The sequence below is a fragment of the Drosophila melanogaster genome, chromosome 3R, assembly GCF_000001215.4.
Source record: "Drosophila melanogaster chromosome 3R".
NCBI lineage: Eukaryota > Metazoa > Arthropoda > Insecta > Diptera > Drosophilidae > Drosophila > Drosophila melanogaster.
Window position 1 is genome coordinate 14,804,279 of NT_033777.3, and position 17,648 is coordinate 14,821,926.

Genomic DNA, 17,648 nt, shown 5'->3' on the forward strand with positions numbered 1-17,648 from the left:
AATGGTTATGTAAACTCTTGTAATTTGTAACGCTTAAATGCCATAAACATAACGGCTACAATTTAAATCGCTTCTTCATCCTGCCCCGATTGCCATGGAAAGTCTTACAAACTCTAGCGTACAACAGCTCGGAATCTCAATTGGGATTTCCGCATTGCAAAACTGACCGATCAAAGGTCTGTTCCCTTAAATCTAAGTGTAAAGTCCAACGCAGACATGGCGAGAAGTGATTTAGTGCCCCTGTCGCAGGTTGCCAGATAATACATAATTTGAAACTACCAACTCATTAGCTTATTTAGCAAAGAATTAACCAAACTATTAGTTTCACCTCAACTGAGCTTATATGTAGAATTCAATGTAAAACCATATAAACGAGCTCAAAATATTGTTCTCAGGGCAGTACAGGGATATACATACAATCAGTGTCAGCTGTGAAACAACTTGGATTAATGCTTTTAGGAAGGCAACCGCAGCGTTTTTCATATCCTCTGCTATAAGTTTGTATATTTGTGTATCTTATGTGTGTATTCGCTAATAAAAGTTTTCTACATTAACGCAACGTGTGTATCTTTGGGGCGGAGGAAAGGCTTCTAACCCTAATCAAAATCATCCTTTTTCGGGGTTAATATTCAAAATGTATCTTCTTCTTTGGGTTTTTCTATGAGCAATTCTGGCGAACGCTAACAAATACAATGGGTATATAAATACTTCTGATATCAATATCTGTAACATTAATCTGTGTAATTTGCCTGGCATCCAAGGGGATGCGTCGTAATCGTCAAAAATGTTCTATAGAAATCACCTAACACTAGGGTTTCCCGATCTGTGCGAACTGGGACTAATAACAAATACTCTCCTCGTCGAATCGCCTAATACTACGGAATGCGACCGGAGTGCTCACTGCTTGTAAAGGTGTTATAAGTAACGTATCTCAGTAGTAGATGTATATGTATAAAGTAGATAGATGTGACGTCTGCATCGCATTCATAAACATGTATAATCAACACTAGTTCACAATAGTTCAGTTGAATCCGAAATGCACGTACACAGTAAAAAGGTAAAAAGATCTCTCATAGTTCTCCCGCGACCTGAGACTGAGTACGGAGGGTACTCGAGTATCCTATATACGACTATATAGCACCATCTCAGTGAGTAAGTGGATAGATTGGGATCGGGTGCCGATTGTTAAAACACAATCTGCTCTCCTGCGGCGATCCTTGGTTAAGTGATATTCTTGATTTAGGTGGTAAGTACATATATAGTAAGTAGTAGAAAAATATACATGTAGTAAACATTGAAACTTTGGAGACCTTAGAGGGAATAAACTATAGCTACACGTGTGTTTGTGTATATTTATGTATATTAGATGTGGGTTTGATTGGATTCCCAACAAAATTTATGGCTAGATTAGGGAGCCAACCAACAGCAAACGCTTTAATCTTAGATTATGAACTATTTGTGGGTAGAACAAGTATATCTTTGTGTATATGGTGGTTTCCTACTTGCGCTTATTCTATGCTACTAAATACCAATTACTTTTGCAATATTTGCTGCTTATTGTTTGACATTTATGTTGATTTAGAGAAAGTATTCTATGACCACACTCAACTGCTTCTGCATTTTCACATTGATTCATCGGCTTCGTTTGTGGCGATCCGTGCTACCAAAGTGTGTAAATGTATGTTCTATATTATGCCCAGATCATCACGAAATTTCAGGCATTATTTATGTGCATTATTTGTGTGTTTCGAAAACATCGAGTATAAAAGACAAGCGGTATTTAGGCAACGAGTGATTCAGCAATTTTCATTTATAAAAAACATCTATAAATTTTTGTCAAGTATCATTCAACGTTAAATATTACTTTGTATTATCGGTATCGGTATTTACCACTTACACCAAAAGCATTCATAAGACTCGTTTTTGTATTCTTAAAAGTGATTTCTCTGAAACAATTCATCATCATATAGAGCTGCCCTCTACAACCTAAGGGCTATTCATTTATGTATGTATATGCCTATATAAAGTCCACAATAATCGGATTTGGGGGGCTGTGAAATATTTGGCTGCTATGGGAATTGATTGATTCATTGATTGCTATGGTGGGTATCTACCTTTTGCTGGTAGTTGTGGCATGAAGCTTAGCTGGATTTGCACAATGTTCACGATATGTATGATGTCACGATAGATATATGCATATATAGTTTAGAATGCTGCTCGCTTAAGGTCTAGAAAACAAAAAGATGGAAACAAACCAAAAAGTTGCATTTACAAAAATGTTATTTGTATTTCTCGGGTATTATGGATAGTTATACATAGTAAGCTTATGCCTCGGTTTAACTAGGTTTTAACTGTAGTGTTTATCTGTAGTTTTATCGTAGTTTAGCGCATATAGTATGCCAATTGCGATTGCCTCTCAGAGGGGAGAGGTGGAAAAAAACACACACATACAAATTGTCTTAATGTATAGACGGTCCAAACCTTGGGACCGCATCGTTTCGCTTTACAGTTTTTTATTTTAACTTTTATCTGCATCGAATAGCTGAGAATTGCGCTTACAATTAGTGCCATAAACTTGATAAGGTTTTTTGCTTAGTTTCGCTTGCCTTGATTACTTTGTTTTTTGCTTTTTCGTATCTGCGCTACTTGCATCATCATCGCGTCATTTTCCGACGTATTCGAGTATTCAGAAATACAGTATTCATCATTCCACACTCTTAACACTAAATTGCGAAGGTTACAATCGTTTCTTGTCTTATACCGCTAGTAATGCTTCTCAGAGTCGACGTGATCGTTAATTGATAATTATCGCATAATTAATACAATACAATGCAATGCAGGATGCCATTGGCAATTCTAACTGCAATTTTGTGGTTTGTCCTGGTCCTAAACTAACTTGGCCTATGGCAAATTGGCTCGAATGCCATCCAAACTGGAACGCAGAACCAAGCTGCCCTCAACCCAGAAGTTCGGACGATCCAACATGTTCTGCCACAGGGAGAGCTCCTTTCCAGTGGCATCCATCCATTCCACCTGCCGGCCATAGCTGCGACCTGTAAAAAATTAAGCATTTAATAGAATTTCAATGGGGGATTAATAGCTAGAACTTACCGGTTCCCAACGAGAATCGTATGCCGCCAACAAACTCATTGCTGGCCAAACGATCGTGATCCCAGACGGTTAGCTCCAAGGCGCGTTCTGACAATTCCTCCAGGGAGACGTCCTCGTAAACAAATGTGTAGTTCCAGCTGGGATGCAGGGTGCGCTTCACCACCGGCGTCTTTTGCTTGGAGCTCCTCGTCCGATCGGGCAACAAATAACTTAGGAATATATATTACGATTAGTTATGTATTAATGTCAACAATTATTAGTTATAATCACCTCTTGCAGAAGGCGTCGCAGGTGCCGTTCGCCTTTATAGGACTCAGATGCTTGGCCTCCTTGACCAGCACATGCAGCTGGCCGCCTTTTGAAGTGCGTTCTGATTTGGAGGCCACCGACTTAATGCTGCCTCCAAATTTGCGCAAGTTCGAGGAGCTGCCTGTTATTGAGGAGCCGCGCGAAAAGAACGAGGATTTGATGTTCTCTGGGGGAATGTACTTCAGACCCACTACGATGTCACCTCGGTAGGTAGCCACCTCGTCGAAGGGTTCGCTCTGGAACGATTTAAGAAATGTAAGTCAAAGTACGTTTATCTTTATGTCTATTTCTATTCGGATTTGTTTTTAATGCAATAAATCAGTAAAATCGGCTTTGGTACTTACGCGTTCTTGGAGAAGGTACCACTGCGACTGGGGATTGTCGAAGAGCCGCCCCTGTAAATTGACACTGACTTCGCCCAGGAAGTCGTTACGCCCAAACATATCCGAGTGCCAGACGGTGAGCCACAATGTTCGTGATTCCAAGCTGGAAATGGGTGTGTGGAAGCGCATCGTCTCGTCGAAGATGGGATTCAGCGTGTGCTTCTTGACTTTGGTTTTGCGCTTGCCAGCCTTCGATTTGTCGGGCAGTAGATACACCTAAATAGGATTAAAGCCAAGTTATAGTAAAATATTTCGAGTGGGGAATTGGTAATGTAACTTACCTTAACGTAGGGATCACTGCGATTGCGTTTGGCATCGACGGCAGCCAAGTCCTTGCAGCGAACCACGTGCACTTCCAAAGCACTCAGCTTATAGTTGTACTGCATGGCGAACTCTACTTGACCCTTGACCACCACGGTGCCATAGCGACCTTCTCCGGCGCCCGAATAAACGCTGGCCATAGATTCGGATCGAACCTAACATGGGATAACATAATGGGTTTAGTCACTTACTTTTCACTGGGACTATTTTTGTGATTTACTTACCCCCAGCGAGCTGAGACTGCTGCGGTTCTGATGCATGGCCACCAGGCGATCGATGTCCTCATCCGACTGAGTGGGCCACGTTTCGCTGGAGGCACGCGACTGAATGGGACTGCCCGATCCATCTGCCTGCCGTTGTCCAATTACCGGCGATCGTGACAGTTCCTCAGCGGCCACTTTGGCTTCCTCTGCAACAAAAAAAGAGAGAATTCATCAATTAGCACTCGAGTTTTCCACAATTATGGCTAATGATCTATGTATGAGAGCTGATGATTAACGATTAGAGTAGATAGATGGAAAATATTTCTTGGAATTTTTAGCTCCATTAATAATCCCCCTGGCACTTTACTTTATACTTTAATGTCATAGTCGTACATATGAAAGTTAATTTTGCAGAGCTTGTAGCACTTTTAGGTGCAATGAAGTGTGATCATGGGTTCTGTTTATCTGTTTTTTTTTTCTATCTATAGATAAATCCCATACAGATTAGTCCCATTACGCTATTCCACTGGAGCTTAGAACAAATAGTTGCGTTAGTGCATTATGAGAAGATATCTGTGGGGAGAAGCAGCTTGAGGCGTCGGTGCAAGGAGCATGCATTTGGTGGCAGGCAGACGAAGCCGAAGGAGCACTTGCCGCCTACCTTGCACCGTCACCCGTTCCTGCTTTTGACGATCTTCCCGCTCAGATTGCTCCTCCTCGTTTTCCACGAAGGTCACATGCAGTGGCGTGCGACGGTGCAGAATTAATGAAGTCCTGCCCCCAGAAGCAGCTGCAACCACTTCCTCTGACGATACCGGCAAATCATCTTCTAGGGTCTCCAGAAACCGGTCCGAGTTAGACCTCAAACTGTCGTCCCAGGTCCAAGCTCGTCGCTTAACTATGGGCGGAGATCTCAGCTGCGTGGGTAGTTGCTTCACTTGCTCCTGGGGCACAGGATTCGGTGTCTCTTCAACTAAAATCTCACTTTGGCCGTTGGCCGCCGCCTCGCGTTGTTTCATCTCCACTATGTAGGAAGCCACCTTGGCATCGATGTCGTCATCTTCCTCCTCTGAATCGTAACCATATCCATTGGTTCGCCTTCGGCAGCAATAACAGAAAAAATGACTTTTCTTTGACTTTTCCCTCGAACTGCTCCAATAATCCTGATAGCTCCTTTGGCGTCGTCTCTTCTTCCACCAACATTGGCCAAAAAGTTGACGCCACTTGGACTTGCGCTTCAGTTTCTTGCCTTCATCCTCAGACCGCTTTTTTCTCATTCGATTTAAAGCTGCATATTGGATTTTCCCAGCCGAACTGGAGGGCAGCGATGAGCCGGCTGGCTGGGACTTTACTCTGCCATAGTTGTGCACTCGAGCCAGTGGAGCGGGTGCAGTCGAAGCTGGCTGGGATTTCTTGGAGGAGGTGGAGGCAGAGGCGAATGCATTATAGCTGGGGGCTTCTTTTGGCTTCGAGCTTGCCATTCGCCGCGGGCCAATTAAACGAGTCACTTGCTTCATTTTCTCGATTTCTCATTTCACAATTGCGCGTTTTGGTGGCAAGATTAATTGGTGACCGCTTTTTTTGGTGCCATCCGCAGCCGACTGCAAATGTTTTTTATATCACTTTTGGCTTTGCCGATTCCGTCACTTGACAGTTGTCATCTAATGGGTTTCTTAATACCCTATATAGCGCAATTCGAAAGGTATAAGCCGTGGTTTTAATTGTTTAAGCACCCAAATTATATTTAATTACGATTAAATCATTAGTTTTGAGTGAAAAAGTGGAACTTTATTAATTGAAAATTGTTACCCTTTCTAGCATTATTTGTCATAGCAAACAATGATTCTTTTATTTGCTATGACAGGGCTAGGTTTTTAGTCTAGTAAAATAATTTGCTATCTTTTAAATTTTGCTGATAAGATTTTATAAAAATCTCTAGCTCTTTACTATGTTTCCGTTTTGCACAGTGAAAGTTGATATTAGAAACCATTGCAAGACGTCACGGATAGTAAAATTTATAAAATCCCATTTAATGGAAAGTTTTTTAAATTGCATTATATATCTATCGTTTGCCAGAAATATGTGACAATTAAATAAAACTAGATATCAGTGTTTGGCTTTGGTAAATATCAAAGCCGAGTGATAAAGTAGCTTCCACTTAATATCTGAGATATATTACAACGGAAAAGAGCTGGTAAAATGAATATTTTTAAGAAATATGACATAGATTGCAGGCCCTTTGATAAGATGCCTGACGACAAGCAATATTTGGTCATTCGGACACGTAATTGAAGCACTTGATCGCCGATCAAGAGGCGCTTATCTTAGATAGCTGGCACCTGGGTCATAAAAGCATTTGCATGGCCCACCGTCAGCGGTCAATATAATCAAGTCGAAATGTATAGCGGCCCTGAACTTGCCACAGCCTTCAGGTGATGGCCAAAATGATGGCGTGAAATCGAAGGGGAGCAGCAGATTGTCAGACAATCGAGGCAGTAAGCCCATAAAAGTGGGTCAGATTACACCAAGAGCATTGGAAATGGCCTAGTGAACCGAAATTGCACTCAAACAAAAAAAGTATCCATTAAAACGACGGCTTAAAGGGTCATCAAAATGTTGGGACTCCGCTTTGGAAATTTGAATTTCTTTTATGCAGTCACGATTTGTTGACAAATATCACCGAACCGTCAATGTTTGCATTTCGTTTTCGCTTTTTTATGGCACTTCTATAATTTCCGCAATGTAAGCATAGCCACCCAGTAAACGTGAGCGGGAAGGCCGAACCCCAAAACCCTAAAACCCCACAAACAAGTCAAAGGCAAAACAACAAGCTAATACGAAAAACCCAAAGCGAAAACCCGGCGAACTAAAAGTCAAAGTGAGCGAAACACTTCACTTTCACTGCCAGCAATCGGATCGTTGGAGTTAAGATCGGAATTCGCGTGGCCTTATAGAGCACATCGCTGCGTCGGAGCTCCAGTCCCGTTACGCGTTTCGAATCAACTGATCCGGAGACGGGATTCAGTGGCAGAACCCCAGTACAGAACATGGTAAGGGCGACCACAAAATCTAAGTTATATTCAATTATTTAAATATTGAACTTTAAGGTCGCGAGGGGCGCCTAGCCAATGAAAATGCAATTAACAAGAGCGCACGATCATCAATCGCCAGCAGAGGGTTGATCTTGGAGATTTGATGAAGAGAAAATTCGGATGAAGCAATTATTTTAATAACGAGTAGAAAGTTTCTAATATATCTCTTGATAAATCATTAAATATCAATAAATGTGTGTAATTAAATAATTTTGGAAACTATTGCGGTTGCAACCAAGTGAATTAATTTGGTGTACCATGATTAATTCAAGAAAATCTTGATTTTTTTTAAGAAAATATAAAGCCCAGTTCTTGTTCTAAAACTCGTAAATCTCTCCTCGTCAATCCATCGAGATTTACAGCAAGAGAGGGACATTCCTCTCGCATTTCTGGTTATTCTGTCTGTGCTGCTGTGGGGCATAAAGGTTAATTTAATTAGGGGCCAAAGTGAGTTGAGATCTGTGGTCGCTCATTCGGTTGGTATCTTTTACAGGGTGATCTTCCGCTGGCAGTACGATTCGCATTCGAAACTTCCGTCATGCGGCTGCGATAATTGCAAGTCGGTTCGATTTGCATAATTGTGGAAATCGTTGCACTGCAATATTATTGTTGCATGCAGTTGGGATTTGTTTTTGGTGCAAAACACGTAAACGGCTGCCGGATGGGCACGGACATCGTGGCGGGATGGCAAAATGGACATGGACACGGAGCACGGACCACTTCCGCACTCCGGCGGTGCAGCGATGCACGAAACTAGATGGGGAAAACGTATAATTTTGAAGCGAACCTCTTCTCTGGCGGCGATGTCACCTCTTTTGTGGGCACAAAAACATTAATTGTTGTATGCAAAATGAATAAATGAAATAAATACAGGAAATCGACGAGCAAAGCTCTTTATCAACGTCAAGAGCTTAAGTAACGACGAATGGGTGTACAGAAGTTCAATACTGGTAAAGAGCTTCAAGGGGTTTACCTATTTAATTGTGTTTTGGCGAAGACAAACGAGTTGGTTGAACTGGAAATAGAAACTGTGTAAACACAACTGTTTTAGAGATGACAACGTGAAACAGCTGCCAGAAAACCTTGGTGGTCTCTTCAATAAAATTCAACTTCATGTTGTCTTTCGAAATTGATAATTATGGCGGGTTAATGTATTTCTTCAACCAAAAACCATGTGCTTAAGCCATGAAAGTTTTATTAAAATGTAATATATATATAGTTTCCACGGTTTATGTGGGGCTATGAATGCTTAATGGCTTATCTGCGGCTTAATGTGCCGGAACGCTGAATTATCAAAAGAAAATATAAAAGGCATTATGCCGAAATGAGTTTCCATACGATTTCTCTTTTAATGATTAATATGTTTTCCTCGATATTAAAATGCATAACTACGATTAAGTATGTGCTTGCGTTCTTAAAAAACAGTATGGTTTTCAGGGTAATTTTCTGTGTTATATGCATGTAGGTAACCATTTTTTTGATATATCTAACAATTTGTACTTGGTTTTTAGCTCCACTAAGGAGTGTCTTGTTTTTTATTCAAACCATCCCTTATCCCCCATCTCTAAGTGACACAGCAAAGTTCAAAGCCCGCCTGCACCCATGTTTTTGAGCAGCGAGTTCGAGTTCCATTGACCAAGCGGTATATAATTGTTGGCCACAAAAGCGAAAACAGCTTTTCGGCCAAATAATAGTTGGAGAATAGAAAAAAAACTACAATCGACGCCCCCGCCAAGCGGAACAGAGCCACACATCCACAACCACAACCACATCCGTATCCATGAAGTGCTCCACACATCGAAAACTACTTCTACATACATCTGGAGCCACATTAACACACTCTGACTACGCAACTGTGCGAAAATCGCTTTAGACGCTAACTGGAAACCGAGAAGCAGTTGGCTATGAGTGGGGCGCTTAATATGGATACAGTTAATTGACCTTGATTGAGTTTATTTCGGTTAAGGCAGCTGTCTGCGAGCCAAATGTCTCCATTCTGTTTGGTGTGAGTGTGTATCTGTGAGTGGGCTTCATCAACATCATTATCATTATGGAAGGTCTGCGGGAGGAAGTGGCACATTCCCGAGATTCCTGCCACAGCCTAATCAGCATAAAATAGTTCAGGGTGCAACTGCCTGCTTTCCAAAGTTTGAGAAAATATGACGAACTTCTTGCTACTATACTAATATTATTATACCGTTTCTCAAAATATATGTTGTAATTTAAATTAAATTGGTATACTTGTATACTTTTCATTTTTCAGTGTAGACCTCGCCTTAAGGTTATCTGTCTCCTTCTCGTCTAAGGATCAGATTCCCCCAGAACTTTTATGCCTGCAAATGCCCAACTCCTTACACTTGGAGTGAGGAATTTTTCATTAGGAAGGAAGCAATTTCATGGCCAGTTATTTGAGCCCTCCGGCTGACGCCTGTGCGTGTCGCACTAGAAACGCACCACCACCCATGCCCAACCCGCCCCCACACTGAAGGTGTGGCCACCATCCCCGCCCCGAGGTATGCAAAAGGTAAACATTGGGCATTGAGCAACTCACCAGCTGACATGTTGAGACGTTTGCGCGCATCGCGTTTGGAGTAGAGGAACTGGAAGCCCGCGCCTAGTTTTTTGCCCGTCGAACCACTGCTGGCACCCACACCAACACCACCACTTGAGCCACCTCCTGCCCCACTGACGGCCGCTGCTCGAGCTGCCAATCCTGGCGAGCGGTATCTCGCACTCTTGGCACTGCCAGTGGCCGAAACGGTGGACAAATTAGAGGGCGTGTGGTTGAGGGCGCTCTGAGACTTTGTCTTGGGGGTGCTGGTTATGGGAGCACCAACACCGGTGGTGGGTAACCGGGGTAGTGAATTCGTGCTAGCCACCACTTGGTTGGGATTCAGACTGCGCGGCAACGTGGATCTGGCGCCGCCAAACTGATGCGAAGCTGCCTCATCGCTGGAGTCCGTCTCGTAAATGGCATCCGGTACACTGGAACGCCGCACATCCTTCGTAGAATCACCGCCAATCGAGGATCCCGCGGAGGAGAGCCACGGCTTGGCCGGCGAGGACTCCAACTGGTGGTGATGGGCATCGCCGCCTCCAATGCTGCCGCAGGATCGGACGCGATCCAATTGCTCGCGGCTCAGGCTCTGCTGGTGCTGGCTGAAGAGAAGGTCGCCTGCCGATCGGCGCTTTGCCACAGCCAAAGCGGACGCAGACGACGAGTTATCCCTGTCCAGTTGGCTCAGCTGGCTGAGCCTCGTTCTGCTGTCGCCATTAGCCAGTAATGCCGACTCAAAACTGCCGCGCCACGAGAATCGCTCGTAGTCGCTGGTCACGCCGCACTCCTCCCCGGCGTTGTCCGAGTGTCCGGGTCCGCCGGATCCTCCCGCTCCCGATCCCACGCCGCCGGCTGGATAATGCACCGTGGCATGGTGGTGCAGGTGATGCGAATGCGGCGTAGTGCCGTCCAGCAGTAGATCATGGGATTTGCTTCGCAGCTTTAGCTGCTTGATGGGCATGGCTTTCAGTTGCTCCGCCACCTCATCTTCCTCATCCTCCGTCGTGGTGGCCGAGATCTTGGCCTGCAGTCTTCGATGATGCCGCTGTCCTTGCGGGGATGGAGTGGGTGTTTCATTGCCACTGCTAACTTCGTGCATCAGAGCTACCAATCTGGTACCAATATGCTGCATCACCTTGGCAAACAGTTGCGGGGATCTCTCCGTGGACGGTTCTGCTTCCTCCACCGCTTTGGTGGCTTCTGTTTCCGGTTCTCCACCCGCCGCCACTTTGCTAAAGGAAGCTACCAATTTCTGATACACCAATGCTTCCATAGGCACACTTTGGCTCTCGTCCAGCAGTCCACCATCACCACGATCACCCTCCTCGTCAATTTCAAACTTGTTGATGATCTGCTGACAGCTGGCGGAGATCTGAGCCTTCAGTTGGCCCTTCCTTTCACCGCCCTCCAGATCGGAGCTCGTGTAGTCCGAAGAATCGTAGGAATCAGACCATGTATCCTCACTGCTCAGGTACTCCACTATTTCGCGCACCTGCTCATCATTGATGCCCGGCACGGTTTTCATCAGTCGGGTCAGCTCATTCTCAAAGTAGGCCAACTGAGCTGGCCGGGATTTGGCCAATCTGCGCTGGGAACTGGGCGTGGTGTTGACATTGGTGGTGCTGGGCCCTTGATTGGGCGTGGAGGGCTTGCTCTGCTGTGCATTGGCGGTGGCGACAATGAGGTTCTTAAAGAACTGCCGCATCTTGCTCATCATCAGGTTGGTCTCCTCGTCGGAGCTCCAATTGTTGAAGCTATCCTTTCGCACCAGATTGGGCAGGGCAAGATTTTTCAGTTGGCTGGAAAGTGTGCTGGCTACAGCTGCAGCTGCTGAAGTGCTTGGTTGATCCATCCTGGCCAGACTAATCTGACTATGGACCGGTTCCCGATCCTCACTGATCTGCTCCAGAGCTGGCGTTGGGCTCTTGGGTGGCTCACAATCTGGTGCCGCCTTCAGGAGATCATCGTTGCTGCCCACAAAGCCACTGTCCCGGCTGTGGTGATGCTGCTGTTGTTGCTTTTTCGCCTGCGACTGCATCTGCACTTGACCACTGCTGCCCGGGGTGGGAGTCCGGCACTCGGAAGGCTCTAGATCGTGGAGCTTCTTCTCGTCCAGAGAGTCGTGACGCTTGCGCAGTTGCTTCTTGCGTTTAATGGTGTCCGAGGAGGAACCATCCGAAGCTCCGGCATTGGCCAAATGAATCACAGTGTCGTCACAGCCCGCCTCCGATTCCGAGGTGTCCTCTACAGTGGCTGCAGCTGCTCCGCCTGCAGAAGTAACTGTGGCATCCAGGGTGTCTGATTCTGGCAGTAGCAAATTATCCAACGAGGAGTTGTGACTTCTAGGTGTTCCCCTGGCTCTTACCAGTCGCTTTCTCCGCTGACTGGGACTCGGTTGTCCTTCACTATCACTGCCTACACTGCCACCACTTTCATCGCTCTCCGCCTGCTTTTCTGCACCACTGAATCCCATGAAGCCGGAGAGGAAGTACTTTTCCAGACGGGAAGAGGCCAGATCGGAAGCTCCACTTGTATCCAACAGCTGATCCTCATGCGGTAGGGAGTCAAGACTCTCAGAGCACTCGGAACTCACTTCGGATGCAGTGTCATCTCCGCGTGTATCAATAGAACTCATTACTCGACCATCTCCCAGCCCAAAGAAGAAGTACTTCTCTAGTTCAGAGGCACTTAGTCGATGGTGGTGCTGCAAGGTGCGCTGCCTTCTCCGTTCGGATAGATCCTCATCCTCCAGCTCGACGTCTTCATTGTCCGCCCGCATGGAGGCCACCTCGCTCTCCTCACAACTCTCCTCGACGATGGTGTGCAGGGTGAAGTCGATGGCAGATCTATTGTATCCCCTTAGGTCCTCCTCTCGATCCATATATCCATGTCGCCGGGCTCCTTCACCTTCTCCCTCCGCATCTTCGGAGTCTGTGGCCGTGGGTGTGGTGGTAGCATTGCTGAGATCTTCGTCCTCATCCTCGCCGCGCTGACTCAGTTCCTCCACCCAGGAGTCGTCATCAGCCAAGCCGTCCTCTACGCTGAGTTCCGGCACAGCAGGCGGTTCGTTTAGCGAGTCCACACTGTACGCTTCGCGATCGCTGCTCACGAGTTCCGTTGGTTCCATGGCGCGAAATGAGTCACTCGCAAAGTTCTGGCCAACAGTGTGGCTGTTGTTGCTACTGGTCGGGTCTTTGTGTCTGATGTTGCTGAAGTTGCTGCTGCTGTTTGCCATTTCGTAATCGCCAGCTGCACTTTCATTGTCTTTGTTGATCATGACCAAACTGCGATACTTGGCTGAAAGTGAATTTTTGGGCGAAGCCAGTTCGCTGGGCGATGTTGCAGGTGTGTCAGATGTTGCTGCTGCTGCTGTTGCTGCAACTGCTGCTGATGCACTTGGAGTGTTTTGCTGATGACTACCAAATATTTTGTCGAAGTCACACTCGTTTTCACCACTCACATTTGAATTCACACTCACTACGTCACTAATATCGCAGCCGACAACCACACTCGAGCCGCTATTTCTCGTCTTTTGTGCTGCGAAAGCGTCATTATTATTATGGCCAAGTTCGCCGTCGTTGTTGTTAGTGTTTTCGTTATTGCTATTATCGTTTCTGTGTGTGTTGTTGTTATTGCTGCCGAGAAGCGCGGCACGAGAAGCGACCGCAACGTTTAACATTTCATTTTCGACTGGCGACTCCGCCGACTCCGATTTCGCTCCACGGCGATATCGTTGCTCGCGAGCGTCGGCAGGTAGGCGAGCACTCTCTTCTACCTGCTGGAGCGGCTGCTGCTGCTGCTGCTCAGGTGCCAACAAACTCGCCGAAGTTGCCGAGAGTGAATCCAGCGAGTAGTCACTGTTGTCGTTTATTTTGCATGCTTGGCTGCATGTGACGACCCTCTCCTCGGTTTGCTCAGCTGTTCGGCCATTCCGCTCATCCCGCAGTTTGCCATCAGCTCTGTTTGCTTCTACCTCAACCACTGCCTCTACCTGCCGTAAGCAGGTGAGACTCAGCGGACCAACGTCATTAGAACTTAGCACGGTCGAGGGGCTTTTCCGAGAAGAAGGGCTATTGCATTCGTCGGGTTTCCCGGCACTACCTGGCTGCGTTGTGCAGTGGGTGGCAGCCACATCAGTGCCCGTGGTGGAGAGCTGCAGATCCTCATTGATTTCGGCCACTCCCTGGCGCAAGCGTTGGAGCTTCAACTCCAGCTGAGAGTTCTGCTTGTGCAGCGCCAGCAATCGATTGACATCGTTCGAGATGCTGTGCAGCTCATCGCAGGCGGCCAGGGCATCGCTGGCGTCTATCTCATGCGCTTGGCGGCGCTCTGATTGCTCGCCATCGAACTCGACGTCTGGCAGCGATCGCATGTGGTGCAGCACCACGCCGGCGGCGGCGTCGTCCGTCTGTCCGCCCACCACTACAATGCAGTTGGCCAGCTCATCGGTTGAGTTGGCAACACGGCGTTCACTTTCATCATCGTTAATGTTGTCTTCGTCACTTGATTGGCAATCACGTGCAGCTGTCGGCGGCTCCTCCTCCGCCTTCTTGGGCTCCTCCTCTAGGGGTTTCACGTAGTTGAGCACAATTCCACAATCGGTGCGCTCGGTGTCTGTATCATTGTCAGAGGAATCCTCCAAATTGGCCTCCGAGGAAGACAGAGAATCGCCCTCGGTGGAGGAACTGCGTCTTACCCGGCCGCCGGGCTGTCGATTTACGACGAACACCTTGTTGAACCTCCTTCTCTTGGGCCTGCGATCGCGCACAGTTCCCGTATCATCGGAGTCACACGATTCCGAGCTGGAGCTGGAGTTTGAGCTGCTGCTGGAGCTGGAATCGCTGGTGGTGCTGTGGTGTCGTTGCTCCACTGCATCCACTTCTCCTAGTTGCTGCTCCTCCATCATTCCCGCAACGTTGTAGCTTCTTTGCGTGGTCCTACGCGGCTTTTGCTCCGCCTGCTCCTCCAACTCACGCTCCCTATCCTGATCTCCATCCTGGCTGCTGTTGCTGCTGGCCTCATCTGGACTACTGGCCGCATAGCTTTCGCTCTGCAGATGGGCCGCCGTCGATGGTGATGCCTCATCGGACATCTTGATGTTCTCTATAAGTCGATTGGAGGACAAATTCTTGGCAGTCTCCGCCGTCGCTCGATGCCGATCTATCTGCTCTGGGTGCTGGGCTCTGGGTTTGGGCTTGGGAATGGGACTGGCGGCACTGGCACTAGCACTTTCAGCCACATTTCCAACAGCATTTTCGACTGCAAGTCCGCCGAAACGAGTTATTACCGCAGGAGCCGCAGCTCTAGTTGCTGTTTGTATTTGTGCTGTTGCTGCGGCTGCCGCTGCTGGTACTTGATTTTTATGTATATTCGTTTCGTCTGCTGCTTCCACTTCTTCGTGGCTGTTTTTACTGGCCAGGTAGGTTTGTGTTGTTGCCGCTGACTGGGTTTCGCATAGATTTCGGCTCTGGTATTTGCTGGCCACTCTCAGAGCGGTTCCCTTTGTGGATGTCGCTGGTGTTGCTGCTGGCTCTGCTTTTGTTGATATTGCTGCTGTCGCGGCACTCTTATCTACACTGGCAACATGTGCCTGAACGCACTGAGGCACTGGCAATGTGCCGGTTTTATCATAAACATTACACAATCTACCCGTTGTGGGCGTTGCGTTGTTGCTGTTGCTGTTGGCGTTGTCGTCGCTCTCACTGTTGCTGCTGCCGCGACGCGCGTTGCTCGTTTCTAGTTGCTCACCCGTCGGCGAACGCGAAGCTACTAAACTTGTTGGCTTTGGCTTGAAAGCACTGCTGGCCATTTGTTGATGTTGCTCTTGGTATTGTTGCTGCTGCTGCTGCATCGAGTTGGCAGCTCGCATTGGACTGGCCAGCGTTTCCAGGCTCCTACCCGCCGTCCCATAGCCCGAGGTGCTCGACGACGACGAGGAGGATATGGTGGAGCAGAGCGACTGCGTCATCAGTGATCCCAGCGAGGCACTCAGCTCCGGTGCCGAGGACTTGAAGCCACCCAGTCCGCGCAAGCGCTCCGGAATTGGCGGCGGAGTGGTAGGCAGTTGTTGGTAGCTCTTGCTGGTCACCGGCGGCGTTGCATCGAACATGTTGCCACTGGCCGCTGCAAATTGCTGCGAATAGGCGGCAACTATGGCGGCAAATTGCTGCTGGTGACCGGCCGCCTTCCATAGCTGCTGCAGACTGGCAGCCAGCTGCTCGTCCTGTTCCAGTAGTGGATTGCCTGACACTTCTGGCCAGTTGGGATAGGCGGCCATGGGCACTGGTATGGGCACCGGGACGGGAATGGGCACGTACTGCGGCTGCTGCTGCTGCTGGCCGGGATTGCAGTTGCATCGGTTGTGGCTGTGGTGGTGATGATTCTTTAAGAATCGCGTCTTAATCCGGGTCTTCATGCTCAGCGGATGTGGCGGTGGTGGCACGGGTGGTGGTGTTTGATCGGAGCTGGTCTGCGAACTGCTTTCGGTGTTCAGCACAAACTCCTCGTCGGTGCCGGTGTCACTCTCCCTGATCCTGGGACAATAGATATTCCTGGGCTGTTGGGGTCGCCTTTGCACCTGGGGAGAATCGCTATCGCTCGACTGACGCCTTACACGCGGCGGTGGAGTGGGCGTGGCTCGGGCTGTAGTATAGGCAATCATGGTAGTTGTCGTGGTCGTCGTGGTGGAGATCATGGAGGGCTCAAAGTAATCCCAATCGCAGTCTTCCACATTGCTCACAATGCTGTGACAGTGGTGCGTGGAGCAGGATGAATCCGTGTCATCCTCCTCCCCGTCCTCCTCCTCCTCTTCTTCCTCTTCGCCGTGACAGGACGACGATGAATCCGAGTTGAGAAAGACGAGCTTGAACTCGTCCGCTTCAACGCTATATTGCGACTGCTGCTGCTGTCGTCCGTGCTGAGTGGAACACCTGAAGTCTAGCTCCGATGACGACGAGGTTTCCACGGCATCGCCCCCACCTCCACATCCACCGATATCAACGGAAACCACGGACAGCTGCTGCCCTATGCCTGTGGAGTAGCAGGGATGAAGTTTCGGGAACATACGTAAGTTCGGAGACAACCACTTTGTCGTTGACCAACACCACGAAGCTGTTCGCAAATACTGGTTATTAGCACCAAACAAATACACACAGGTGAAATACTGGTTAGCCGGAGGGTGAGTTTTTCCACACCAAAGTTAAAGGTTGCAGATGGGCTAAGCACATGGACGGGTGGTGGTTGAACAAAAACTTACGGCTAGCATGGGTTAAGCTTGGATGGTTACACCGAAATACCACAGATATTAATAGATAGAAAAGGCTGGGAAGGAGTGTTAGTCATTTTATCAAGCCCATTTTATAGATTTCAATGTTAATGGGTATGAACAAGTTTGTTAGCTGTCTAGTTACACGCCTTGTTAAAAAATGATTTCTACTTCAAATCGATATTAAGTTCTTGCACTGATATAAACAACATATTTAATAACCCAGCACCAGGTTGAATAACTTCCCTATAAATATGTTCTGTTTATAATTGAGCGATAGAATGTTCAATAACTAAACTCAACATATACAGAACACAATGATGAGTGATCGTAATGTCTATCCAGTTCCAATTTCATACAAACTTGAAACTTAAAATTTAAATGGATTCCATATTACTTTTATTTTGA

General features: G+C 47.3%; 2 protein-coding genes across 10 annotated transcripts in view; one reads left to right on the top strand and one right to left on the bottom strand.

Moving 5' to 3' along the window:
* CG14857 (uncharacterized protein) overlaps positions 1-64 on the top strand; it is a 2,570-nt gene extending 2,506 nt beyond the window's left edge. The window contains exon 5 of the mRNA NM_142135.4: positions 1-64. This exon is cut by the window's left edge and continues 464 nt beyond it. The gene's annotated coding sequence lies outside the window, so the exon portion shown is untranslated.
* The window catches only part of btsz (bitesize), a 71,397-nt gene that overhangs the window by 187 nt on the left and 53,562 nt on the right, over positions 1-17,648 (bottom strand). For 4 of the 9 annotated variants that reach the window (NM_001014622.3, NM_001275653.1, NM_001014625.3 and 1 more), the window contains 6 exons: positions 4,349-4,533; positions 4,085-4,279; positions 3,765-4,019; positions 3,382-3,656; positions 3,112-3,320; positions 1-3,053 (listed from right to left, as the gene is read on the bottom strand). The exon at positions 1-3,053 is cut by the window's left edge and continues 187 nt beyond it. In NM_001014622.3, coding sequence (NP_001014622.3) covers positions 2,902-3,053; positions 3,112-3,320; positions 3,382-3,656; positions 3,765-4,019; positions 4,085-4,279; positions 4,349-4,533 — 1,271 coding nt within the window. In that variant the 3' untranslated portion in view covers positions 1-2,901. Of the gene's footprint in view, positions 3,054-3,111; positions 3,321-3,381; positions 3,657-3,764; positions 4,020-4,084; positions 4,280-4,348; positions 4,534-4,988; positions 6,009-7,223; positions 7,333-9,970; positions 17,006-17,648 lie in introns of those variants that run through there. The other 5 variants (NM_001144583.3, NM_001104324.4, NM_001260180.2 and 2 more) reach the window with 5 other exon arrangements.